The sequence below is a fragment of the Pleurodeles waltl genome, chromosome 2_2 (genome assembly GCF_031143425.1).
Source record: "Pleurodeles waltl isolate 20211129_DDA chromosome 2_2, aPleWal1.hap1.20221129, whole genome shotgun sequence".
NCBI lineage: Eukaryota > Metazoa > Chordata > Amphibia > Caudata > Salamandridae > Pleurodeles > Pleurodeles waltl.
This window is the reverse complement of record NC_090439.1, coordinates 204,740,328-204,763,884: the sequence shown is the minus strand read 5'-3', so window position 1 is coordinate 204,763,884 and position 23,557 is coordinate 204,740,328. Positions and strand designations below refer to the sequence as shown.

The window sequence follows — 23,557 nt, the reverse complement described above, 5'->3', positions numbered from 1 at the left end:
GCCGTCGCGGGAAGCGCTGTTGTGTGCCGGGAAGGAGTGCAAGGGGCAGGAGCCCTTTAAAAACTGAATCGCGCTCCCGCCATACAAATGAGTACACCAGGGATTTCATAAGAGATGAGCTTTCAAAACTATTTCTTCCAATTTTAACCCGCCTCCAATCGATTGAGGACAAATTGGAAAGCCTTATCAATAGCCAGCCACCAAAAATTGCTCCACCCGTAGAAATTCAATCCTATCCCCTTGCCAACCATGACCTCATCACTGCTAACAGACCCACTGGCCAAATAGCAAAAATCCCTTTTTCCTCTTTAAACCAAGATTGGCCCAGCTCCGTCAAAACAGCTAGTATTTTAATGAATAAGCCCCATATGGTTTCAGTTCCCCTTTTAAAAGGGACCGCCCCATGGAATAACCCAGTAACTAATCCGGGAGATGTCAACCCCACTTGTGAGCACCCGCAAACAGAACACCAGAAGAGCGACAAGATCAGGGGTCTGCCAGATCCAAAAGTGCTCCATTTGCCACCAGAATCATGTCATTATGTACTCATTATATCGAATGTTCCTGAACTCAAACCTCATTCCACTGAATCTTATACCGAACTTAAAAACAAGGTTATTCATTGGTTGCACGTGAATGCAGGGTTTGCTTTTTCCATGACACCCTCAATACTGATGGTGAGAAGGGTAGGTTGGGTGGGTTCCCTAGCGAAGATCGGTTCAGGGGACTGCATAGTTATCAACTTCAATTCTCCAGACCTTGTCCAACGGCTCTTTTTAAACGCTAATAGACCTTATCCTATAACTGAAAAAGCCTCCCTTTGCAGGTTACAAGTGTTTTATCCACCTCCCATGCCAGCTTGGAGTAGACAACTGCCAACGTTATACGGGGCTCCCCGGCTACCCACACACAGTTTATCCCTGCACTTGGCCCTAGATGCCCTTCGTCATCTCTTTCTGAGACAGACTGACTAGGAGATGACCTTTCGGAAGTGGCTCCGAGCAATGGTGAGGCTGAGGACATTCACCCTACTGCCCTCAGCATCTCTAACTCCGTTGCCCCTTCGACCTTGGCAGATCCTGTTAACCGGGGACCACCCTCAAGCATCACGAGCCAAGTCAGCGAGGAATGTATTCCGTTCCTGTCAATTGTTCCATACATTCTGGGGTCCACCCGTATGGCCAACCTACCTAATTCATATATAGCTGGGGTCACATCCAGCGAGGTTCACAAGGCACATAGCGAGAAAGCCACTGGTCCTAATATACCTGAGGGAATTAGTATGGTTCCTAGTAGTTCCTCCCCCTGTAGGAAATATCCTCAGAATAAAGCAGGGTCCATAAAAACAGAGGATCTTGATAAGGTACTCAGCTGGAATATAGCGTGGTTGGAAAGCAAATTACAAAGCCCAGGATGGGGCAGTCTTATTGATGATCACCTCATCTGCCTCTTCCAAGAAACGTGGGCATTAGAACCCAAATATAGACTAGGCTTTAAAAGCTATTGGGTTCCAGCACGCAAGTCATCTTCTGGGAGACCATCGGGAGGGCTGCTTGTGTGGATCAACACTTCTCTTAGGTGCAAGATAGAAGAAATAGATACGGGTTGCCCTGACTTGCAAGTCCTATTAATAATGATCTCTGAAGAGAGACCTTTACTTTTAATTAATATCTATAACAGGAATGTGAGCTCCCACGCTGCTTCGGATGTCCTGTCCATTTTGGACAGTTTTCTTAAAAACAATCCCTCCTTCTTTGTTTTGATTGGAGGGGATTTCAATGTCACTTTTGAACCTAATCCTCTAGTCCAAGGAATATGTAAAGAAGAGCTAGTCTCCAACAAAAGACCAAGGCTGAATAAATCTGCGCGCTTACTGGCCGACATCACACTAGCCCATGGCCTCCGAGCCTGCAACGGTCGCTCGCGCTCAGATGTAAATTTGCAAGCTACCTTTAGGCTCGGAGGGCTCAGCAGTCGTATTGATTATATACTTCTTGACATCCGACTGTGGAGACACATGTTCGATATGAGGGTCCTAAAGCAAATTGAGAGCGATCATGACCCGCTGATTTTATCGACCAGAGGACTTTTTCCTGCGTTTAATGTGCCCTACTCTAAGAGCCATGCCTCCCAGCTGGCTCTAACTAATAACAGACGCAACCTAAAATGGGAATCTGTTAATTCTTCCCCTAAACACCTGGCATCTATTTACAACCTGCTTGCCAACCAGATGGAGTGTATGATCCGGCTAAATGAGAATGGGAGGGTGACAGAGTTTTAGCAGCCCACACTGACTTGTTCCAATCTTTAAAGCATCTTTTTACAAAAAAGTTTCTTAATAATCCTAACAAAAAGCACTGCGCTCCTTGGTTTGACAATTGTTGCAGAGAAGCACAACTGTCTCTCCTGGAAGCAATAAAAGATGGCCATGTTGGGCCGTTAAGAACAGCCAGAAAAGTTTATAAAAAGGAATGTTCTAAGGCACGCAGAAGTTCGGAAGAGGCCAGATGGGTTATTATTTTGGAGACTGCTAAATCTAATGACACATCTAGGTTCTGGAAACTAATAACTGATGACTGTAGCAATTCCCCTGCCGCACCTGGCTCCTCAATTCTCTCAGCATCATGGGTAGAGCACTTTGGGCAACTATACGAAGGGCCTTCTGAAGCATCTCTGTGGGCCCCTGATGCCCCAATAAACCATGAGACCACCCCGATCACATTCTCTCTAACCGAAACAAGAGCAGCAATAGTCTCATTGAAATGGGGAAAGGCCCCTGGCCCAGATAAGATTCCAGGCGATCTATACAAATCAAGATCAGATATATGGGCACCATATCTCAACCTTATCTGCAATGCTATTGCAGCAGGGGCCCCCGCTCCACCCACTTGGAAAGGGGCTGAAATAGTACCCATTTTAAAAAAAGGAAATCCGAACATCCCTGCCAATTATCATCCGATTAGTCTCCTTGATAACTCCCAAAAAATCTATGCAAAGCATCTTCTGTTCCATCTTGAGGAATGGATTATGGAGTCCGAAGCTCTTTCTGACCTACAAGCAGGATTTAGACCTGCAGTGAGTACAGTTGACCAAGCCCTAAGATTCATGTCAATAAAATGGAAGAATGTTGACCTGGGGAGGGGTAATCTCTATGTGGTCTTCATAGACCTCAGAGCCGCATTTGAATTGATCCCCAGGAACCTGCTGTGGTCAACATTATCAAACATGGGAGTGCCATCTGGTCTCCTGAAACTCATTGCTCAACTGCATGAAAATACTTTCGCTCAAATTAGATGTGGCCAGGGGGGCGAGTTGACTGACCCCGTAGCTATTAAAAAAAGGAGTTAGAAAGGCATGTGTTCTGGCACCCACCCTTTTTTTGCTATATATCAATAATTGCATCCACTACTTAGAGAACTGTATAAATGATTCACCTAAATTGGTTGGGAAAAAAATCCCGTGTCTGCTATATGCAGATGATACAATTTTGATATCTAAATCGCCAATGGGAATCCAAAACCTGATCAACCAATTCTGTGTTTTTTGTAGTGACTATGGCCTGGACGTAAATATTAAGAAAACAAAACTCATGATATATAGTACCTCCAAGAAACGACTGCGCGTTAGCATAGAAATGAACTCGATTCCATTGGAGAAAGTAGAAGAGTTCGACTACTTGGGTTTCAGACTATCGACCACAGGCAAATGGATGGCAGCCATTGACAAAGGGGCTCTCATTATAAGCCAGAGAGGTGGGGCCCTTGTCCGTAGATCGAGAAAGGCTCCGAGTCCCCCCTTGAACATACTTGCAGAGATTTACAATGTCCAAATCAGAGCAGCGGCCCTTTATGGAGCGGAACTTTGGGGGTCCCACAAAAACCTCAATGCTCTGCAAATCAAGGAAAACCATTTCCTTAGACAGATTGCCCGGCTAGGTATGGGCTCACCAATGACCCCTCTAAGGCTAGACCTAGGTCTAAACAGTATTAAAACCACAGCAGCCCTAAGGCCTCTCTCCTATTGGATTCGTTTATGGAAATCTGTTGAACTCGAACCATATAGGTTGGCTATAAGAGAGCTCATAGCCACCCCCCAGGCACTGGAGAAAATTCCATGGCTGAAGGAAATGAAATCTGCCTGGGTCAAAATAGGTTTTCCTTCCTACTGGAAATACCCGGATCAAATCCCCGATAATGCAAGGAAACTTGTCACAAAAAGATATTGGGAGAAAGTTAATGAAGACTCCTTGTACCAAAAAGGGGCGGGCAGGCTAACAATGGAATTTCTCCAACTCAAGCACGAGCCCTGGCCTGAGAACTTCTTGAACCTTCCCATGCCTCTGTACGCCCGTGCTTTATATCTCCAACTAAGATATGGTACACTGCCTATTAATGGTTTTACGGCTCACTGGTCATCTAACATCGCTTCAAATGAAAGATGTATCTCTTGCCAAAATTGCAAAGAAACAATAGAGCATTTACTATTTTTCTGCCCTTTGTATAAGAGTCCCAGAGGGAGGTGGATCATTCCCCTCTGCAAAAATATGTCATTATATGATAGAGCAAACGCCACCAGAATCTGTACATACAACTCATCCTCCGTGGTAGCTATTACAGTTACCAAATTTTTAGCAGAGGCCTGGTACATCCGGCGTAGGCTTATTGTTTCAAAGGGCATGTGAGCCATCCTGGCATTAGTCGACAGAAGGAGTCTCAACTGTTTTTTTTTTAGTAGCATCAGTAGGAATTTCTTAGCTGGAGCTTGTTGCCCTCTACATGAGGATTGACGAGGGCCAGGTCTTACGGGAAAACAATTGCACACATTGGTATGTTAGACAGAATTTTATATCCTAGCTTTTATCTTTTTTATTCTTAACATTTTAGCCATGTCTTATTTATTGTACTTTTTATCTACAATCAAATACTTAGTCTTGTTGATCTTATTGTTATACTGTCCTGATTATTACTGTTTTAATTTTGTTATCGTGTTTTTGTTGTTGTTTTTTTTAACAAATACTATTTATCATGTATGATTGTTATCTTTGTTACTCAAAATGGTCTACATCTCTAGACCGAATGAACTTAATAAAATAAACCCCAATGGATGGTGAAGTCTCCAAAAACAAAGTTGTCTGAGAAGGAGAGGGAATGATTGATAAGGTCTATGAGTTGTTCAATGAAGATTTGGTATTCTCCTGCTGGGCTGTAGATGATGTGTATCTCAGAGGGTTTTGAGGGAGGGATTGAAGAATTGCTCTCTTAATCAAATCTAAACTTGCTTTCAGCACCAGAGCTCCTCCAGGATGCCCTCTCAATATATTGATATGATTTAATAGTCAGGAGGCACTTACGAGGCCATCAGAGGGACGGAAAAGTCAGGGCCAGGTCCCTGTGACGAACAGGTGGTCCAAACCAAGAAAGTGAGTGGTCTTAGCAATCTTGATGCAGTATTTCACAGAAGACCTGCAACTCAGTAGTAAGCAAACAAGTTGATTTTTGTTGCTTTTGGAGGGTTGGATAGCGATGAGGTTGTCAGAGGTTTGTTTCATAATAGGGATTGGGTGCCCTTGGTCGTCGTCGTACGCTCTGATGTTGATGTGGTATTGGATCTTTCACTTAAGTCAGCAGGATTGTCCTCTTTCAGTAGTGCGGTGATGTCTTCTTTCGACAGATTGCATAGGGCTTTCCTAGAGGAATGTACTTCTAGCGCGGGGGTCTTTGGCTGGTTGAGGTGGATGACCTAGTGAGGTATACCAGCCTGAGGGGTAACTTTTCTATTTTTCCAACTGAGAAAACAATGAGTTTAATTTTCAAGAGAAACTGTTGATTTCTCTAGTTAGCTCTATGAGTTTAGACCAAATCTTAAAGAGGAATTATGTTAGGTCTAAGGGACCATGGTGGAAGTTCCAAAATCATTCATGGATATTGAGAAGAGAAGTGTCGAACATGTCAAGGGTGGTGGGGAGGTTGGGTTAGGATAAGAGTGAATGGAGGCTAAGAGAAGGGAAGCAAAATTGTGTTCATATAATAGGTCTTAATTGAGGTGGGAGCATTGGGAGTAGAGGATTTAGAAGAGGGTACTAATAATGAGGAATGGTTGGAAGGAAAGTAGGGGACCCTCCAGAATAAATGATGAAGAGATGCAGATACATTTTATGGATGAGACTATGTGGAGTGTTCTTGAGTAGGTCAAGACAAGATAAGCAACTTTGAGCATTGTGTTCTGTAGTGGTCAAAACAATTTTGTTTATGTGTGGCACCATTTGTTTTAAATAGAAATACTGAAGCAAATGGCAAAAGCCCATATCATATTTGACAGCTGGCTCAATGTGTATATTTCTATAATGCATATTGCAGCCACATATTATGGACATGGCGAAGTTCTGTACACCACTGCCACATACAAGGTACAAAAATAAGAGAAAATTGTTGGCACATGTCAATGGCACGCAGGCGGCAATGGCAAACTGAGTGAAAAATCAATGTTATGATTCTCTTCTCTTGAGGGACACAGAGTCCAAATGAGATGTTGGGCAGGAGAGGATTTTCTTGAAAACCTGATATCCATGATCCCTTAAGCCATCTAGGTGCTCATTAGCAGGACCTGACTAGACATTTTCATTCTCCACTGCTGGACATATAGAGACTAATGTTTCCTGTTGCTGGGCCAGTGAGACCTGCCATACTTGCCAATGGCCACCTGGGACCATCCAGGCCTGTTGCTGTGACTGTGGAGTCTGTTTATACATATGGCTGAGCACGTGGAAATGCTCACATTTTTTCAAAAGCATATGAAAGTGACCTTGCTGGTTGCTTGACATTTGATGCCTCTTCATATCTGTAACCAAGCATTTTAAGTCCGGCCATATATGTTGCTGGGATATGACTGCTAAACACTGGACACTGCCTTTGCACATTTCTATGAAGTGTACAATCAAGTGATGGCTGGAATGCTCAAGCTAATCTCAGTCACTGGTTATTACTCAGGCCACATCCAGTCCACCGTCATTGTGCACTCCATCCCACCTCAGTTTAGACTCATGGGTTTTTCCCAAGAGTAACATGGCCAGGACTGATTTGTATTAAGCAGGTATTTGTCTAGAGTGCCATTGTGGATTAGAAACAATGGACTGGAATATGGCCCGAGCAACTGCCAGAGGCTGAGATTGATTCAAACATTCTATACATCACATTCTTGTTGCTGAGGTTGATGCCCTAAGTGCAACAGGTATGCCCAGATATGGGTCCCATGCTCACTGTGCCTTAAGGCTCAAGCTACACCATCATGACTATAATCAAGCAGGGCATACCTGCTTTTTTGATTCATTCATGACAATGTCAAAGCATATAAGTATATAGCAACTAGCCGACTCCCTGTTTACAAGAAATAGCAGTAGGAAAAGCAATGATAATTCAGGAGCTCCACAGAAAACTCTGAAAAAGTTGTTTCTAAAACTGGAGAGGTTAAAGATGAAGGGGAATTTGAAATGGTAGAAGATCCAAACCTTAAGGTAGCATGTAGAGAAGAAATCCATAAAAAGATGTGTGTGTATAAATCTCATCCCATCTGTAGAGAATATGACAAAAGAGATGGGTGAAAATTGCATCCAAAATTGAAGGAAGGACACTTCTTTTAATTGAATGAATATGTTGATTGATCAAGGTGAATTTATCATAGCCAAACTTCAGTCTGAAATAACTGCCTAAAAAAAGGAACATTAACATTTTTAAATGTGGGTACCTGATGGTAAAGAATTATGAGATCCTGGATGATATTCTTTATAAATATCTGAATGAGATGAGGTACAAAAAAAATACACTAAATTAGAATGTGACATGTGAGGTTATTACTCAGGTCACATTTATTCTTATGCTAAGAAATATGACAAAGGATACAATAAGCCCAACTCGAATGCTCTAAGTTTCACAACCACTGCCACAACAGACAGTGAGCCATGCACCATTTCCTCACTCTCTATTCCTAATATTTCTTTTTTTAGAGGAATTCTAAAGAATGCCGAAAGCAGAAAAGAGGATTACAGCAACAGTAAAACAAACACTTCGAAAGAATGGTGCAACCAGAAGGAGAAATGACTCCTGAGAAGAAGTAAAAGGAATACAAAACAAGGCTATATTGCAGAAAGAAAATGAACACAAATTGAGTATTAAGTATAACCTGTTCCAATTGGGTTAAGTGAAAAAAATCCATGGATCTTGAACAAAGGACAGAATTTTGTTCCAGCATAGCATGTTGATTTTGTTCAATTTAAAGTTGATTGGCTAAGACTTATAAGGTTGTTATATAAGCTTGTCAAAATTTAACTTGCTCCGCCAAACAAAAGTTCGACCATGAGTTCGACTCCATCTCTAGTAATTCCATAAATTATTTAATGGATATACAAACTCTGATTTATTTAACTGAATCAACTCCTGTGGATGTGGAAACTATTACCAAGGATTTGAACGCTGAAGTTAATCAATCTATAGAAAGTGGATTAAAACTTAAATTCAAATTTTTTCCAGCATTGTCAAATGAAGGCAATATTTCAAACATGTGAACTGCGAGATATGAATGAATTAAAATTCAATTCAAAAAAGCTATTGAATGTCAATAGGAAACAGAGGTTAATAATACAGTTTCTTGAGAACAATAGGGATATTGTTATATGAAAAGCTGACAAATGTGGTTCAGCAGTTTTTACTGGATTACGCCAACTATAACAATGAAGGATCAAGACATTTGTCAGATTTTTCCTGTTATGAGATTACAACCATATGTAGAATTAAAGCAGCTGAAAAAGAATTGGCCATGTTCCTAATGCTTATTGTTTGATGAAGATTATGAGTATTTTAACATCCCTTTTTCTAAATTACCTGTAATCTACATTTTGCCTAAAGCCCTTAAAACTTAACCAATCCTCAAGGTAGATCTAGTTTCCATTAACGATTTCTTAACTGAATGACTTTCAAAATTCACTAACTTTTTGTCATCTATGTTAAAGAATTTACCGCTGTACATTCGAGAGCCTGATTTCCTGAAAACTGTGGACAGTATACACTGGTAGGATGACCTAATCCTAATGACAATGAATGTAAAATCCTTTTATTCTTGTTTCAGTCAAAGATGGGTTAATGAGAATAGAGCATTTTCTGAACAGCAGACCAGCAAGTCCATTTTCTCACAGTAAGATATTTTTGGAAATAGCTTAATTTGGTTTCAACACTACGTTGTTTCTTTATGAACATGACCTGTACCATCAAATCTGCAGAACTGCAAGAGGTTTACGGTTTGCGGCATTACATGCCTAATTGTTCATAGGTCAGTTCAGAAGTGAAAATTTGGTCAAAACAGATTTAAAGCCCTTGAAGGCTAATATTCAACCATGACTATGTTATATAGATCATGTCGTTGTGATCCGGAAGGGGTAGGTGAAGGACTTATAAGACTTTTATTCTCATCTGAATCAAAATTTGACAAATGTATAGCAGACTTTGGAATACAGCAAAGTAAGAATTTGCTTCCTTGGTAGTGAAATTGATGTGGATAATAATAGAATCATGAGTAGAATCCACAGGAAGTTGAACTCCGTGAATATCACTCTACATTGAAGTTCAGCTCACCCACAGCATCAGAAGAACAACATTCCTCCTGGAGAAGTGCTAAGAGCACATAGGATTTGTAGGTCAGATGACAAATATCAAAAAGAAGCATCCAACATAAATAAATTATTATACAGCGTGGTTATAAGAATCATATTATTAAAAAACAATATAAAGAGTTCATACATTCTCTAATAATTATGTATTATTTAACGCTGTTGATGGTACGGGATAAGAAAGAATCAACAGATAAAAATACTGTGAGACTGATTATGAGATATTATAAGGAGAGCACAATGATCTATTGTATTTTAAGCAAATACTAGCATCTCTTACTGCTTGATAATATATTAACAAAGTATATAAAAGATAAGCCTGAAGTTACTTTCAAGCAAACAAAGTCGCTTAAGGATATTTTGTGTCCAAGTGACAAAATCAGGTATTCCAAAATGAAGCACAAAAACATTTGTGAACGCACAAATCAAGTACTCTTGTCTGCTAATGAGAGACAGTAATCAAACACAGTCGTTGAGGTATATTTCTATAAGCTTAAGCTTGAGAGATACAAACCAGTCGGCTTCCAAGTATGCTCTGCTCGATGTAGCTGATACAATCTTTCTATACTGTTTGAACCTTACTGACAAATATTGAAATAGCCGAGTCAGACATGTGCGCACATAATAGATTTTGCAAATTAAGCTTAAGCCAAACATTATCAGGAATCTTATCAAAGCATGAATACATTCTCACAGTGTTGAGGACAGGGTGGTTTCAGCATCTGGTGTTGGTCATCCTTTCATATCTACCTCTCATTTACCTGATCCTTCAGTTCTTGAATACAAAAGGGAAAGCTGACAAGAATAAACAGTTCACAAACTTTTACCCTCCTTGGCCTAAGTGCAAAAGCCAGAGTGTATACAGCTGCAAGGTTCATGAAATCATGGTTAAGACACAACATGGAGAACAGTTGCTCAAAATCACATTTAAGCTTCCACACAATTTTCATGTATCTGTGGTTTATTTTTCAACTGTTGTAACTGTATATGTTGTGAGATTACAAATGGAATGCAGAAAAAAACTTCTTTGTAAGATGAAGAAAAGCTATCCAATTGTGGGTTTTCTGAACTGCAACCCCAGGTTTTCTGCATGTATTATCACTTGTGCTAGTTTAAGGATTTATGTGGGCTTCACAATTCACCCTGTCAACGAACGCTGGGAGGAGCATTTGAGAGTTTACAGAAACCCCTCTGAGAAATATCATCTGTCTCTGTACCTTAGGGATACACAGCGGAAATCAAGATTACTAGCAAAAGGAACTTGAAAGACGTGGGAGAGGTGGCAATCAAGAATAGAGGGTGAGAGAGAGAGGTTCTAGATATTTAAGTTGGGAGCATGTAAATAAAGTTTTAAGAAAGAAGAGAGACTGCATAATTTATTAAAACCATAAGAATTGGAGGTGGTAGTTGATAACTTGTAAGCTTAGCTTTTTTAAACTAGTTGGCTCCAGTATGGTTAGATTGTTGGTCCATAGAACATACACACATTATGGATTTGATAGCTGTCTACCAAATAGTCTGCTCTCACAATCTAAAACTGACTAGGGGAGGGGTAACCATTTTGGGAGCTTGAGCAACTTGAATGAGCAGGACTGACTGGCATCATCTAATTTACAGTGCGAAGCTAGCGCTCCACAGAATATCCTCTTAGTGCCAGACTTACCTGCCCCTGATGTAAGCCTATTGCCCTCGGGGGAGTTAGAGACTGAACCCCTGAACAGTTCTAAGAAGGTTAATATTAGCAGTATCAGCAACAATCCTCACACAGTCAGGTTCCTAACATGGAACATTGCAAGGCTGAGGAAAAAGATCGAATTGGTTGACTGGCTGGATTTGATAGTGAGACATCATATTATATGTTTGCAGGAAATTTGGTAGCTAGAGGTAAGCTGTATTGATGGGTATAGGGTATATTACACACCAGTTGGTCCGTCAAGTGCAGGGGGGCCAAGGAGTGGTTAGCCACCTACATTATTAAGACCCTCCCTGGGAGGTGGTTAAGTTTAATACTGATTCAGCCTTTTATTACCTTTTGGGGTGCAATATATATCGGAAGAATGGGATTTGCTTATAATCATTTTCTATAACAACTGCTTTGACCGGAAGAGACCCATGGTGGCTGTGGCCCTGTATAAATCTATCTAGACTATATGTATTGATAATCTCAAACTCCAGTGTATGATTTGGGCAGGTGATTTCAATGTCCACCATTGTTCCTTGCATGAAAAGTTAGTGTGTGGGATCACGGACATCAATGAGGAGCCCCTGGTCCATTTCAGAAATTAGGAATATTTAAACACATTAAACAACTTACTGGTAAAATTAAATGTTATGATGGTCAATGATTTAGGGGCAGGTAAAGCTGACTTAGCCCCCACCTTTATGAGCAATGGTTTCATATCAACAATTGAATATATCTTAATAACAGAGAATTTGAGCAACCGTGTGGCGAATTTTGAGACTGAAGTTATTGGGTATAGTGACCATACAGCCCTGATTTGCAGGGTGGGGTTACTGGGCATGAATAAATCCTGTCCCAAACCATAATTTAAACAGTCTTTGCTAAGAAAAATGGGTTCACTATCAAATGGAATAAGGTGGACAATATTAGTTTCCTCTCCTCTACTCTTCAATACAACTAGTTAGAGGTGGCAATATGTTGGACTTGCAAGCAGAGGCCATAGATCAGCCTTTTCTGATATCACAGATCATATTAGGAAGGCATTAACTTGGGATTGCTGCCCGTTCATACCACAAACATGGAGTTGGATTGATACTGCTTGCACTAAAGTCCTTACGGATTTAAATAGGGCCTCACACGTTAAGCCTAGAGCGATGGCACTAATTAAGAATGCACAAGCACTTCACAAGTCTGCACTGGCAGCCAGGAAAAAACAGACTGAGGAAGAAGCATGGTGTGTGCTTCTGAAGACTAGCTTACAAACATAATTCAGCAACTAAGTGCATTTGGAATAAACCACAATTAATTTTGGAACTGCTGAAGGTGACTATTTCGTAGACTAATTAGAACATACAGCACTTAAAGTTACTTGAACTAGAATATATAATTACAGTATGTATTTCAGGCACTGTAATGTTTACATGGAGGGTATTTCTAGAAAAGTGCAGACACTGGTCTCAACTCTGTGGAGACAAATTGCTTTTTTAAATGTTATTGTATGTAAATCAGAGGCTTTAGAAAATGAAGCAAAACTTACCTCTATAACAGCACCAACTCCTGCTGGAATTAATACTAGCAAACTGGTTTGTTCATCCAAAAGAAAAAGAAATATGACAATGGTACTGAAGCATCGCCAAAGAACTGAAACAAAACATATGAATGAAATGTTAATTAACTTCAGCACAAAGAATTCGAATGATAATTGCAACTAAATCTACTGTGAGGGAACACAGACAAATAATTTCATACAGGTTATGTGGCACTGTAAAGTGCAACAATTGGCAATGGTATGGCCTCCTGGGACTGAGAGAAGGCTAGTTAGTTTCTGTGTTACAGTGCCAGTATTCTTGTCCCTAAGGTTTGGTATCTCCATACCCTCGGTCTCTGTCCTGGTCTTCCTGCCCTAAAGACCAGGTCTCACAATACCAGATGTTGGGGACAACCGTACATGTCTACTACCTGATGTATGTGAATTCATGGAAATACGAAAAATTAGAAACCACATGGAAAACCAGCTTTGAGTAAAGATAATTTTAGAGAAATACAAATAAATCGAAAATTAATGGAAACATTGTGAAGGAAAGATAAATTTAAGGAAAATTCCAAAAGTACAAGTAAACCTGGGTGGAGTTAAGGACTAGTGTGGTTTTTTTTGGGTTGAGGGATACGTAATGATGTTCAGGGGTGATCAAGGATTTTTAGGGGACAAAAAAGTGTGGAGATGTGGCATAGAAAGGTTTATTTATTTGTTTTATTAGGTATGAGAAATTAGTGGTGAGGGCTTATTAGGGTTCCTAGAGGAGTGAAGTTTAGAGGTATGGGTATTTTTAAGGTTCAGGAATAGGTGGAATACAGAAGTGATGACTGCTTTTTAGGGTTCATGGTTGGGTGGGGTTTAGGGATCAGTGAGGGTGTTTAAGGTTCTGTGGGCGAGTTTAGGGGTGGTGAAGAGACTAAGCTACAGGATTGGGTAGAGTTTAGTGTGATGCATGGTCTTAAGTATTCAGGGATTGGTGGAGTTTAGATGTGGAAAGGGTTTTTTAGGGTTCAGGGATGGGTAGAGTAGCAGTTCCCAACCTGGGGTCCGTGGCCCTAGAGGGGGTCCTCAGGGCTGGGCCAGCAGGAAGACACTTCTCCAGCTGGGGATTCTGACAGAAAAGTGCATGTTTTTATATCATTTCCTTTGTGCAGCAGTTTTAAAAGCACTGCAAAGTTCCTTGTACATCCATTTAGGCAAAAATAAAAGTGTCAAGATAACTCTGGTGAGTACCTGCTGGGTAGAGTTGGGAGTTTTGTCTATTGGCAGTTTTGACTCATCTAAGGTAGGACAGATGGTTAATATGCCTGCTGCTAAGAACTTGTATCATGCAAAGAACAGTATTTAAGGTGCATTGCACAGCAGGTTACTGATTTAGTTAGAGATTCTTTTGTTACTGAGCAGTTCATAAGTTACAATCATAATCAGGCACAGTGAACTACAAACGGCCACCAAAGAGCTGCATGCAAACTCCACGTTTTTTTGCCCAGTTTTGCATTTTACTTATGCTGCTAAAAAGGTTTACTTGCATAAAAATAGATTCTTATTATTAAAGTCAATGCTAATCAATGTGTTATGTTCTGAATCCGGAGTTTGTGCTTCTCCAGACCAAGCACTCTTAGAAAATGCCTACCAGTGGGTCTGACATGTGAGTCCTATACCTTGTAGTCCCTTATAAAAAGCTCCAACACCCTACACTGGTATGAGAGTGGAAGCGCTTTTGCCGCCAGAGACCGGGGGAACCACTCTGCTGCTGCTGCTGTGAAAGGGCAGGAGCCCTTTAAATTTAACTCGCGCTCCCGCCGTCGCGGGAAGCGATTTTGCCGCCAGAGACCGGGGGAACCACTCTGCTGCTGCTGCGAAAGGGCAGGAGCCCTTTAAATTTAACTCGCGCTCCCGCCGCGCGGGACGCGCGCGGGCGGCGCCCGGGCAAAGCCCGTGCCAAGGGCGGGCCCGTCCTTGCCCGTCATTGCCCGGAAGAGGCTGGGCTGGGCCCCCCCCTTTCACTTGCTCTCTGAGGACCCCAGCTCACAAAAGAAAAGCGAAATACTTACTGGAACGGAGAACCATCGTCCTTCCTGACCCGGCCAGCAGTGTCTTTTTGGGAACTTCGGGACTCGCCTCCAGCCTCTGTTGGGATATCAAGAGCAGGAACATCTCAGGAGCTACTACACACGGGACAACTAAAGCGCGCCAGGGGGGAGCGCTAGCACCCAGCCGGCCAACGAGCAGCACACGCCGCCGCGGAGAGCCGCAGCTTGTGCCTCTACTGCCAGGCTCCAGGCTCCGGCACAACCGGCACAAGCGGCTCCTGAGACCCCGGGGGAAGCGGACACGAGGTGAGACCACGGGAAGAGGCGAAGTCAGAGCTGCAGACTGTGGAAGGGGAGACGGGAGCCGGACTCGAGTCCCGCGCAGTGTCGGAACCCTGTGACCCTGACACACCACTGACCCTATCCAGTGTTGTCTGAACACTGGCGGGCGTTTCACAGGAAGATTGTGTAAACAATATAGTATTGGAAGGAGCCTTACATTTGTAGGGTGAACTGGAAAGAGTACGTGCAAACTCAGATAATCGACGACTCCGCTGTTCCCATCATGTCCAAACTGAGGTCCTCTAAAATGGCTACCAATAATGACTCAAGGACCCTGGATAACTATCTTTTTAAAGTAGTTAGTAAAATTAACGAAGATAGGAGATCATCATTAAGTAGGGTTAGTCCAGAAACATCTCCCATAAGGCAGTGCTTACCCTGTATATCACCCTCTATATCACTGTCTCAGAGTGTCTCAACTATTTCCAACAATGAGAACGATTTAAATATTGATGTTTCTGTGGTAGAGCAGGTTTGTTGTTCCGAACCTATTCAAGTACAGGATTGGACATTACCAACAAGGTCTCCTCTTATTCAATCTCCATTAGGAGAGCGGTACGTGCTTGTAGGAAGGGGCCTGTCAAGAAAGCAGGGGGTCGGAAGCCAAAAAAAGCTGGCCCAACAGCTACCAATAGGGGAAATGTCCCTGAGCCCACCAATATTATTGAGGGGGCTAGTCTGCACTCAAGTCAAATTGATCTTTTGGTCACAATTCTTGAATCTAAACTGGAAGTACTGATCAGTCCCCTGGTGGCCAAGGTAGAATTAGTGCTTTTTAGGGTTACTAGACTGGAAGGCCTTGTAGAATCTTGTTTGACTTGGTCCACTGTTCCACTGAGTACCCACTTAGACTCAATAGGCTCTATGGATAACCGCCCAGTGGGCTCAGTTACACACTCTATAGTCAGTAATAGGGTGGAAGGCTTGGGGGCTACTGTTCAGGCCCCACCAACTGTAAGTGTGCCGACCGCCTCATCCTTGTCTACGTTGCCAGTAGGGTCGGCTAGTGTACAAAACACATTTAGTCAACCACGATCAATACAAAGGAGTACTCAGGACACTATAAGAGGGACAGTCATTGATAGAAGAAGTATAACTAGGCGACATAATTCTATTAATCTCCCGCCAGAATGTGCACCATATACTGTGGTTCTAACAAATGTCCCAGAGGTTGACTTGTGCCTGAATGGTTCTGGGGTAGAAACGTATCCTGCTCTTAAAAACAAGACGCTTGCTTGGCTGAATAAGAACTGTGGATTTCCATGTGCCCTTGCAAATGACATTTTATTTACCCGCAGAGTTAGCTGGATTGGCAATGGCCCTAAAAATAGTGGTGGAGACTGCATTATTATAAATTTGTGCTTCTGAGAGCTGCAATTTTGCCAACTCTAGAAAATGCGGTTCATGCTAGACCTCTTGGCTTCTTTTATAATCATGGGACCAATACTCAATGTCGCTCGTCGTATGTGCAAGGGCAATGTTCAAATGAGAACGGAAGAGGTATGGATGTCTGTACCCCGAATGTATTTGTGAATATGTCCCGGTCTCAAATTAGGGGGGAGCCAAGTCGTTATCAGTTGTCTTACAGGCAGACCGTTAACACTTTACCTCTTCACAATCGGTATGCTGCCTTATCTTCTATGGAGGAAAATGATTGACTGCCAAATGCCTTGGGAAATTCTTCCCAGTCTTCAGCATCGTCCATCAAGATTGCTACATGGAACATTGCTGGTTTAAAGAGCAAGTCTGGGATAGCCGAATGGGAAAGGACTCTAAAATCTTTTGACGTCATTGCTTTACAAGAGACTTGGGATCAAACGAATAGCTTTTCCTTAGATGGCTTTTGTCATTTTTGCATTCCAGCTACAAATAGTGTGGCAGGAAGACCTAAGGGGGGACTATTAAGCCTTTTCAAACTGGATATGAAAGGTACCTTAACTCAATGCCCCTCGGGCTCAGTAAATTGTCTAATTGTTGAGCTTTCCACCCAGGATAAGGGTAAGATCCTTTTTATACATTTTTATAATTCGCATGCTGATTGCACCAGTCAAAATCTGGATGACTTGGATACATTTTTGTCAGTCTATAGTATAAATGTTAATACTTTTGAGTTAATATTACAAGGGGACTTTAACATACATCCATGTACCCTACCATGTATTAGGAGGGATGAGGAAGGCCCTCCCTTTTCCTCAACTGCTCATCCAGAACATACTAGGCAGGGGGATTATCTTGAGCTTTTCCTTGCTAAATGGAATTTATATGAGTCTGGCTGTGGAGACGGGAATAGCAGGTCCCCTACGTTTAAGGGCAAAGAAAATGGTACTATTATAGACTATATTTATTTGTCTTCTTTTTTGTTAAATAGTGTTTTAAATTATTGTACTGAGGTGTCAATTTTTAGTGATCATAATCCTGTTGTACTTGTTTTTAAGAACACTGAACTGATTTCTCTCAAACTAGTCGCAGAGAGTGGGGGCTTGAACCTTAAAGTCAAAGACCAGAATCGAAGGTTGAAGTGGACAAAAATAGTCCCTGAAACTTTTTTTCAGGAGGTCTTATCCAAAGTGGAGGATGAAATCTCTATATGTCTAGCGGAAAATCCAGACCCTAAGAAGGTTACAGTAGCATTTGATCAGATTTGCTTAGAAATTAATCGTAGTCTCCAGGCTAAATCTAGCCAGAAGGCGCTAGAGGGCAATAGATGGTTTGATAAGGAATGCTCGAAAGCACATGGTGTACTACTTAAGGCACTAAAATCTATTTCTAAAGATCGATCAAAAATAGTAAATGCTAGGAAAGTGTATAAAAAAACTATTCTAGAGAGGAAAAGGACTCTGAAAGATAACGCCTTGGCTCAACTCTTGGATCCAGTAACCCTAAAAAACAGTGGTTTATTCTGGAAAATAATAAATCAGCCCTTTTTTTCTGATGAAACTAATACTCCTTTAGAGGCAAACATCCCAGATGAGGGCTGGATAAAACACTTTAGTCAGATATATTCTAATATTGGTCCTTCTGGTGGAATTTTAGCAGATGAAGTTGGGGAAATCTCCCCTGACAAGGATGCAGTTATTTTTGCAGTTGCAGATGTTGAAAGGGCTATAGACCTAACCACAAAAAACAAAGCCCCGGGCCCAGATGGGGTACCTGGGGACGTCTTTAAAAGTTTTCCAAAATTTTGGTCTAAGGTATTATGCAAGGTTTTTAATAATCTTGCATTTGATAAAATTCCGTCTTCCTGGAAGAAATCTATAAATATACCAGTGTTTAAAAAGGGTAATATGCAAGACCCATCTTGTTACAGGCCGATTTCATTGATTGATTCCTCAGTGAACATTTTAGGTTGAGTTATCTTAAATAAATTGAACGATTGGTTAACAGAGAAAGGGGTCCTAGCAGATGTGCAGTATGGTTTTAGACCTAAAAGGAGTACTATAGATCAAGGCTTGAATTTGTATTTATTAATAGAGAAATACACGAAGGCAAAGGAGGGTTCCATGTATCTGGGGTTCATGGACCTCTTGTCAGCCTTTGATCTTGTAAATCGATCTAAATTATGGAAAATCTTACTTGACATGGGACTGGACAAGGCTCTTGTTAACCTCTTAGTAGATTTACATACTGACCTAACAGCTTCTGTTAGAGTTACTACTGCGGGGCGATGCACCAGCCACTTTAACTCAGAAAGGGGAGTCAGGCAGGGGTGCATTCTGGCTCCCCTTCTTTTTACTATTTATATAAATGCCTTGGAATCTACACTAGAAGATGCTACCCAGGACACCCCACGGATAGGAGAACTCGGTATTCCGGTTCTCCTATACGCGGACGATGCTGTCCTGCTTTCTCGTACTGGTGTTGGTCTTCAACGATTATTGGACGCCTTTGAGGTTTTTATGACTTCCTTGGATTTAAAGTTCAACGTTAAAAAGTCCCAGATTATGATCATGGGTAAGGGTAATAAAAATAAACTCCCCAAAACTTTTACTTGTGGGAGGCAAGAATTGTGTAGAGTAGCAATATTTCCATACTTAGGGATCACTTTCGATGAGAAAGGCTCCTGGGGCCCCCAGATAAAAAATAGAAATGTTGCCCTTGCAAAGTCGTCCTCTGCTCTTCGGGGTTTTATGAACAAACTCGGGGCGAGGCCAATTGTTAGTTTGCTAAAAATTTATGAAGCAAAATGCCTTGCAATAGCAACGTATGGAAGTGCGATATGGGGCTATTGCTCTATGGAAAGTATACAGATCACGGAAAATAAATTTCTAAGATCGGTTCTCTCTCTCCCACAGTCTACTTCCACACACATTGTCCATACTGAATTGGGTGTGGGCTACATTTCAGACTTGATCAAACTGGCCCCCGTTCTAGCCTGGCTAAAGATCTGGCTGAATCAAGAAATTCCGCTCAACCACTCCATATTAAAAGATTGCCTGCAGCTGGATAAAGTAAATAAAATAGCGTGGCTAGTTTATATCAAAAATTGTTTTGTTAGATTAGGGAGAGCGGATCTTTTTTACTCCCCGGAATCAATAACTGTTAAAGATATTGGACTAATTAAAAGCATGATGAAAGATCTGTTATGTCTAGAAAGAGAACAAGTTGAATATGAGAAACCATCGGTGCGGGCCAGTATCATTTTGAGTACTTATGTGGGCCCTGAATTATATTTGTCTATTGTAAATCAACCCTTTCACTGGTTTCTACTCACACGCTTTCGGTTTAACCTGATGCATCTAACTCTTGGTCATTTTCAAACCTGGTCTCCTCCGGAAAAAGGAACGCCGTGTAATTGTGATAATTTTTCGATCCAGAATACAATGCATTTTCTGTTATTCTGTGACCATTATGCGGCCTTAAGAAATAAATATTTGTTCCCAATTTTAAAGGAGGAGGGGTTTATACAGGTCAAACCTGCCCTCTTGTTCTTACAGTTATTACAGACCCCTAGGATTATGTTCCATGTTGCTAGTTTTTTAGTGGGAGCTGTTAGGGTTAAGAAAAAGAAGTTCGCCATCAATCCGATTATTTTATTGTAATGAATTGAGTGATTAATTAACTTTTTATAGGAAATGTAATTTCTGCGAATCTGGGAGAATATTAATGTTTTACGTTAAATGATGTTTTTAGGATGTTTTACTTTTCTGACCCCCTTTTTTGAACATTGTAGATAATATAAATTGTTGATTGCCTGTAATATTTGATTGAACTTTTTTTCTTTTTTTATGCCTTTTTTTGATATTTATTTATCGAAATAAAGTACTTTGACTGACTGACTGGTATGAGAGGTGCTATTACACAAATGAATTACATGTGAAAGAGAGGCTATAGAGAGATGAAGGGCCCTTATGGTTTTACTTCCTTTTCCCACCACATATTTATGTGAAAAGGCTTTCTCAGATCTTATGTACGTAAAAAACAAAAAACAGAAACTGCATGGGAAATGTAGAATCTGACCTGAGGATTCAACTTTCCTAAATAAAACCAAACATTGAAAAGTGTCAAGATGCAGCATCAACCTTCCCATTAAACCCATTAAATGTTTTCGATTTTAGCAGATTGTTTTTTAATCTAAAATAATTATATCGTTAGAAATTTGTGTATTTGCTTGGTGTGTACTTGTTTGTGTATGTTTTGTGTATTACTGTTTTAATGTTTGAAATTGAAATCACACAAATTGCTTGAGGGTCCCCGGCTTCCAGTAATTATTTAGTAGGGTTCCTCGTGAATCAAAAGGTTAAGAACCACTGGGGTAGAATTTAGGGGTGTGAGGGGTTTTCAGGGGTTATGGAAGGGCAGTGTTTAAGGGCAGTGAGGGATTTGTTAGGGTTCAGGTATGGGTGGAGTTTGGGTATGGTGAGGGGTTTTAAGGTGTCAGGGATTGATGGGGCTTTGGTGTAAAAAGGGGTTTTGGGGGTTTAGGAATGGGTGAGTTCACATGCAGTTGGGCTTTAAGGTTTCGGGATGGGTGGGTGTAAGTGAACGGGAAGAAAAGATTTTTAGGGTTCAGGGAAAGGTATACTTTGGGGTCAGGGATGGATGTAGTTTAAGTGTAAGGTGGGGTATTAAGGTTTCTGGGACAGGTGGAGTTTCGGGGGGTTTATAAAAGGATTTTAGGGTTCAGGAATGGGTATAGTTTAGATGTGGTGAGGGGTTTTAGGGTACAGGGATTGATGATGTAAGGAGGTAGGGAGGGGTCAGAGACAGATGATGTTTAGCGGTGCTGAGGAATCAGTGAAATAAAAGCATCCAAAGTAACTGCTTATATATTTGAAATAATGTCACCCGAACTAAAGCACTAAAATAAATACTTCTGATAAAAAATGTTTTACGGAATAAGACCTGCAACCATTATATTTACAGCTTAAAAAAACAAGCATGCAAAACCAAATTTAGAAGAAAAAAATTACATTCTTTGAAGTGGTTTCTATGAAATGGTGAAAGCCATCCTTTTAGAAAATTTCCATTAAACAGTTTAGGCTAAATGGTTATACAGTAATCTTATTCAATTAAATCTTTTTATATGAAATCACATACAACCCCATTACCCACCCTTCACAGCAAGAGTGAGTTACTTAAATAACACAATTTATTAATCAAAGCGTATGGCACATCTGAAAAAGAAACTACAGGGAAAGTTTTTTGAACGGCAGGTAATTATTAGGATCTTTAGTGAAATAAAGATCCATGGCTGAAAACGCTTTGAAAAGCAATCAATAGACTATTTCAGAGCTACAGAAACAGAACTGAAAATACTTTCCCCCAAGAAAAGCACACTAAACACAAGACAGGAAACATCTCAAGGTGCACACAAAAAATTACTTACATGAGAATCCTAATTTGAATACAGGTGAAGAAATCCATAGCTATTTGGAAATATTTCAAAATACAAAGAGGACCTTTATGGTACCTTTTACTATTAGACTCTGAATGAAAAACTCCTGTTATGGATTGAGGAAAAGTGACTTTTAGAAAGCTATCATTTCCCCGCCTCAAGTTCCAGGAGGCTAATTTGCATTGACTTTCGAGGTTTTCCCAGCCAGTGAATAGCTTTGAATAAGTGTGAAAAAGATGTGAAATGCCTCACCTTCTCAGCAAACAATCAGCTGACCTAAATAGGCAAAGATTAGTCCTCTAAACTCCACAGATAATGTAAGGTGGGTGCTGCTGTTTTCGTTTTTGATACTATGATTAACAGTCAAATCCTACTTCACAGGTCTGCTGGGTTTACATACAACACTTGGGACGCAGTTGAAAGCGAGAGAAGGGGGCAAGGAGTTAACTTTTTTAGTTGCTGTGACCATCACACATCATGGAAATCCTTCATTTAGACCTAGCCCTGCTCCTAGGGACTGTGCTCTATAAAATACCAATGAAACATCAATCCACCTTTCCCCCTGCAATCACCGCTTGGCAACTTACTGTGGTCTCCTGGGCAGAAGCTGAGAGTGCATTGCTCCGGAGCAAAGAAGCCAGAGCACTCCGCAAATAACCCGTATCATTAAACTGGGTAGGGCTCCTCTTGACCTTTCGAGCCCAAGAGAAAGATAATGCGGTTTCCCTTGAGCTCGCTGTCTACTGTTTACATTATTCAAATTCACAGCTCCTGTACTCCCCTTACTAGAGATTAATGAAAGACGTGTCTTGCTATTTGTCTCTCACTGACCCCACCCCACCCCACCTGGTTTAACACTACGCTGGGGCTGACAGTTGAGACCCCCCCACCTTACTTAACGTACCGCCACAGCTCAGTCTCTCCCTCTATAATACCTTGTAACTTGCACACCTTTCTGCACTTTCAACATGCTAATATACTGGGTGTCCACATTGCTCAGGTTATGTTGTCAAGTTTGTTTCACCACAAATAACTGGTATTTTCTTATACAAGTCACTGAACAATTATGTTCCAGTTTACTGGCACAAAAGGCAGCGCCTCTCACGTTGCCTTGTCTGCCCATGACAAAGAACACTGCTATGACAAGCCAGCTTTGTGCTGTGCTCTGACTGATTCTGGATAAGGAAGAAGATCCATCCATGCAATAAGCATACCTCACATGTAACATACCAGCTACCGGCAATACGTTTTTACTGTAATGTGTATGTTATCTCTATAAAATGCTCAACAAAAATACTGGAAAAAGAAAAAAAATCATGAAAATACTTCATCCTCTATTTCATCCACGTAGTCTTTCTTAAGCCCCAAATCCTTCATTACATTTGAACTGAAAAGAATGAATTAAAAATGAAAGCACATCTGACAAACAAGAAGAAAAGCATAACCACGCTGCTGCAGTGGACGACTTGTTGCT

The 23,557-nt window shown here is 41.1% G+C and overlaps 1 protein-coding gene across 1 annotated transcript in view; it reads right to left on the bottom strand.

Moving 5' to 3' along the window:
- CLPTM1L (CLPTM1 like) overlaps positions 1 to 23,557 on the bottom strand; it is a 1,089,711-nt gene that overhangs the window by 801,167 nt on the left and 264,987 nt on the right. The window contains exon 9 of the mRNA XM_069219638.1: positions 12,874 to 12,977. Coding sequence (XP_069075739.1) covers positions 12,874 to 12,977 — 104 coding nt within the window. The remainder of the gene's footprint in view (positions 1 to 12,873; positions 12,978 to 23,557) is intronic.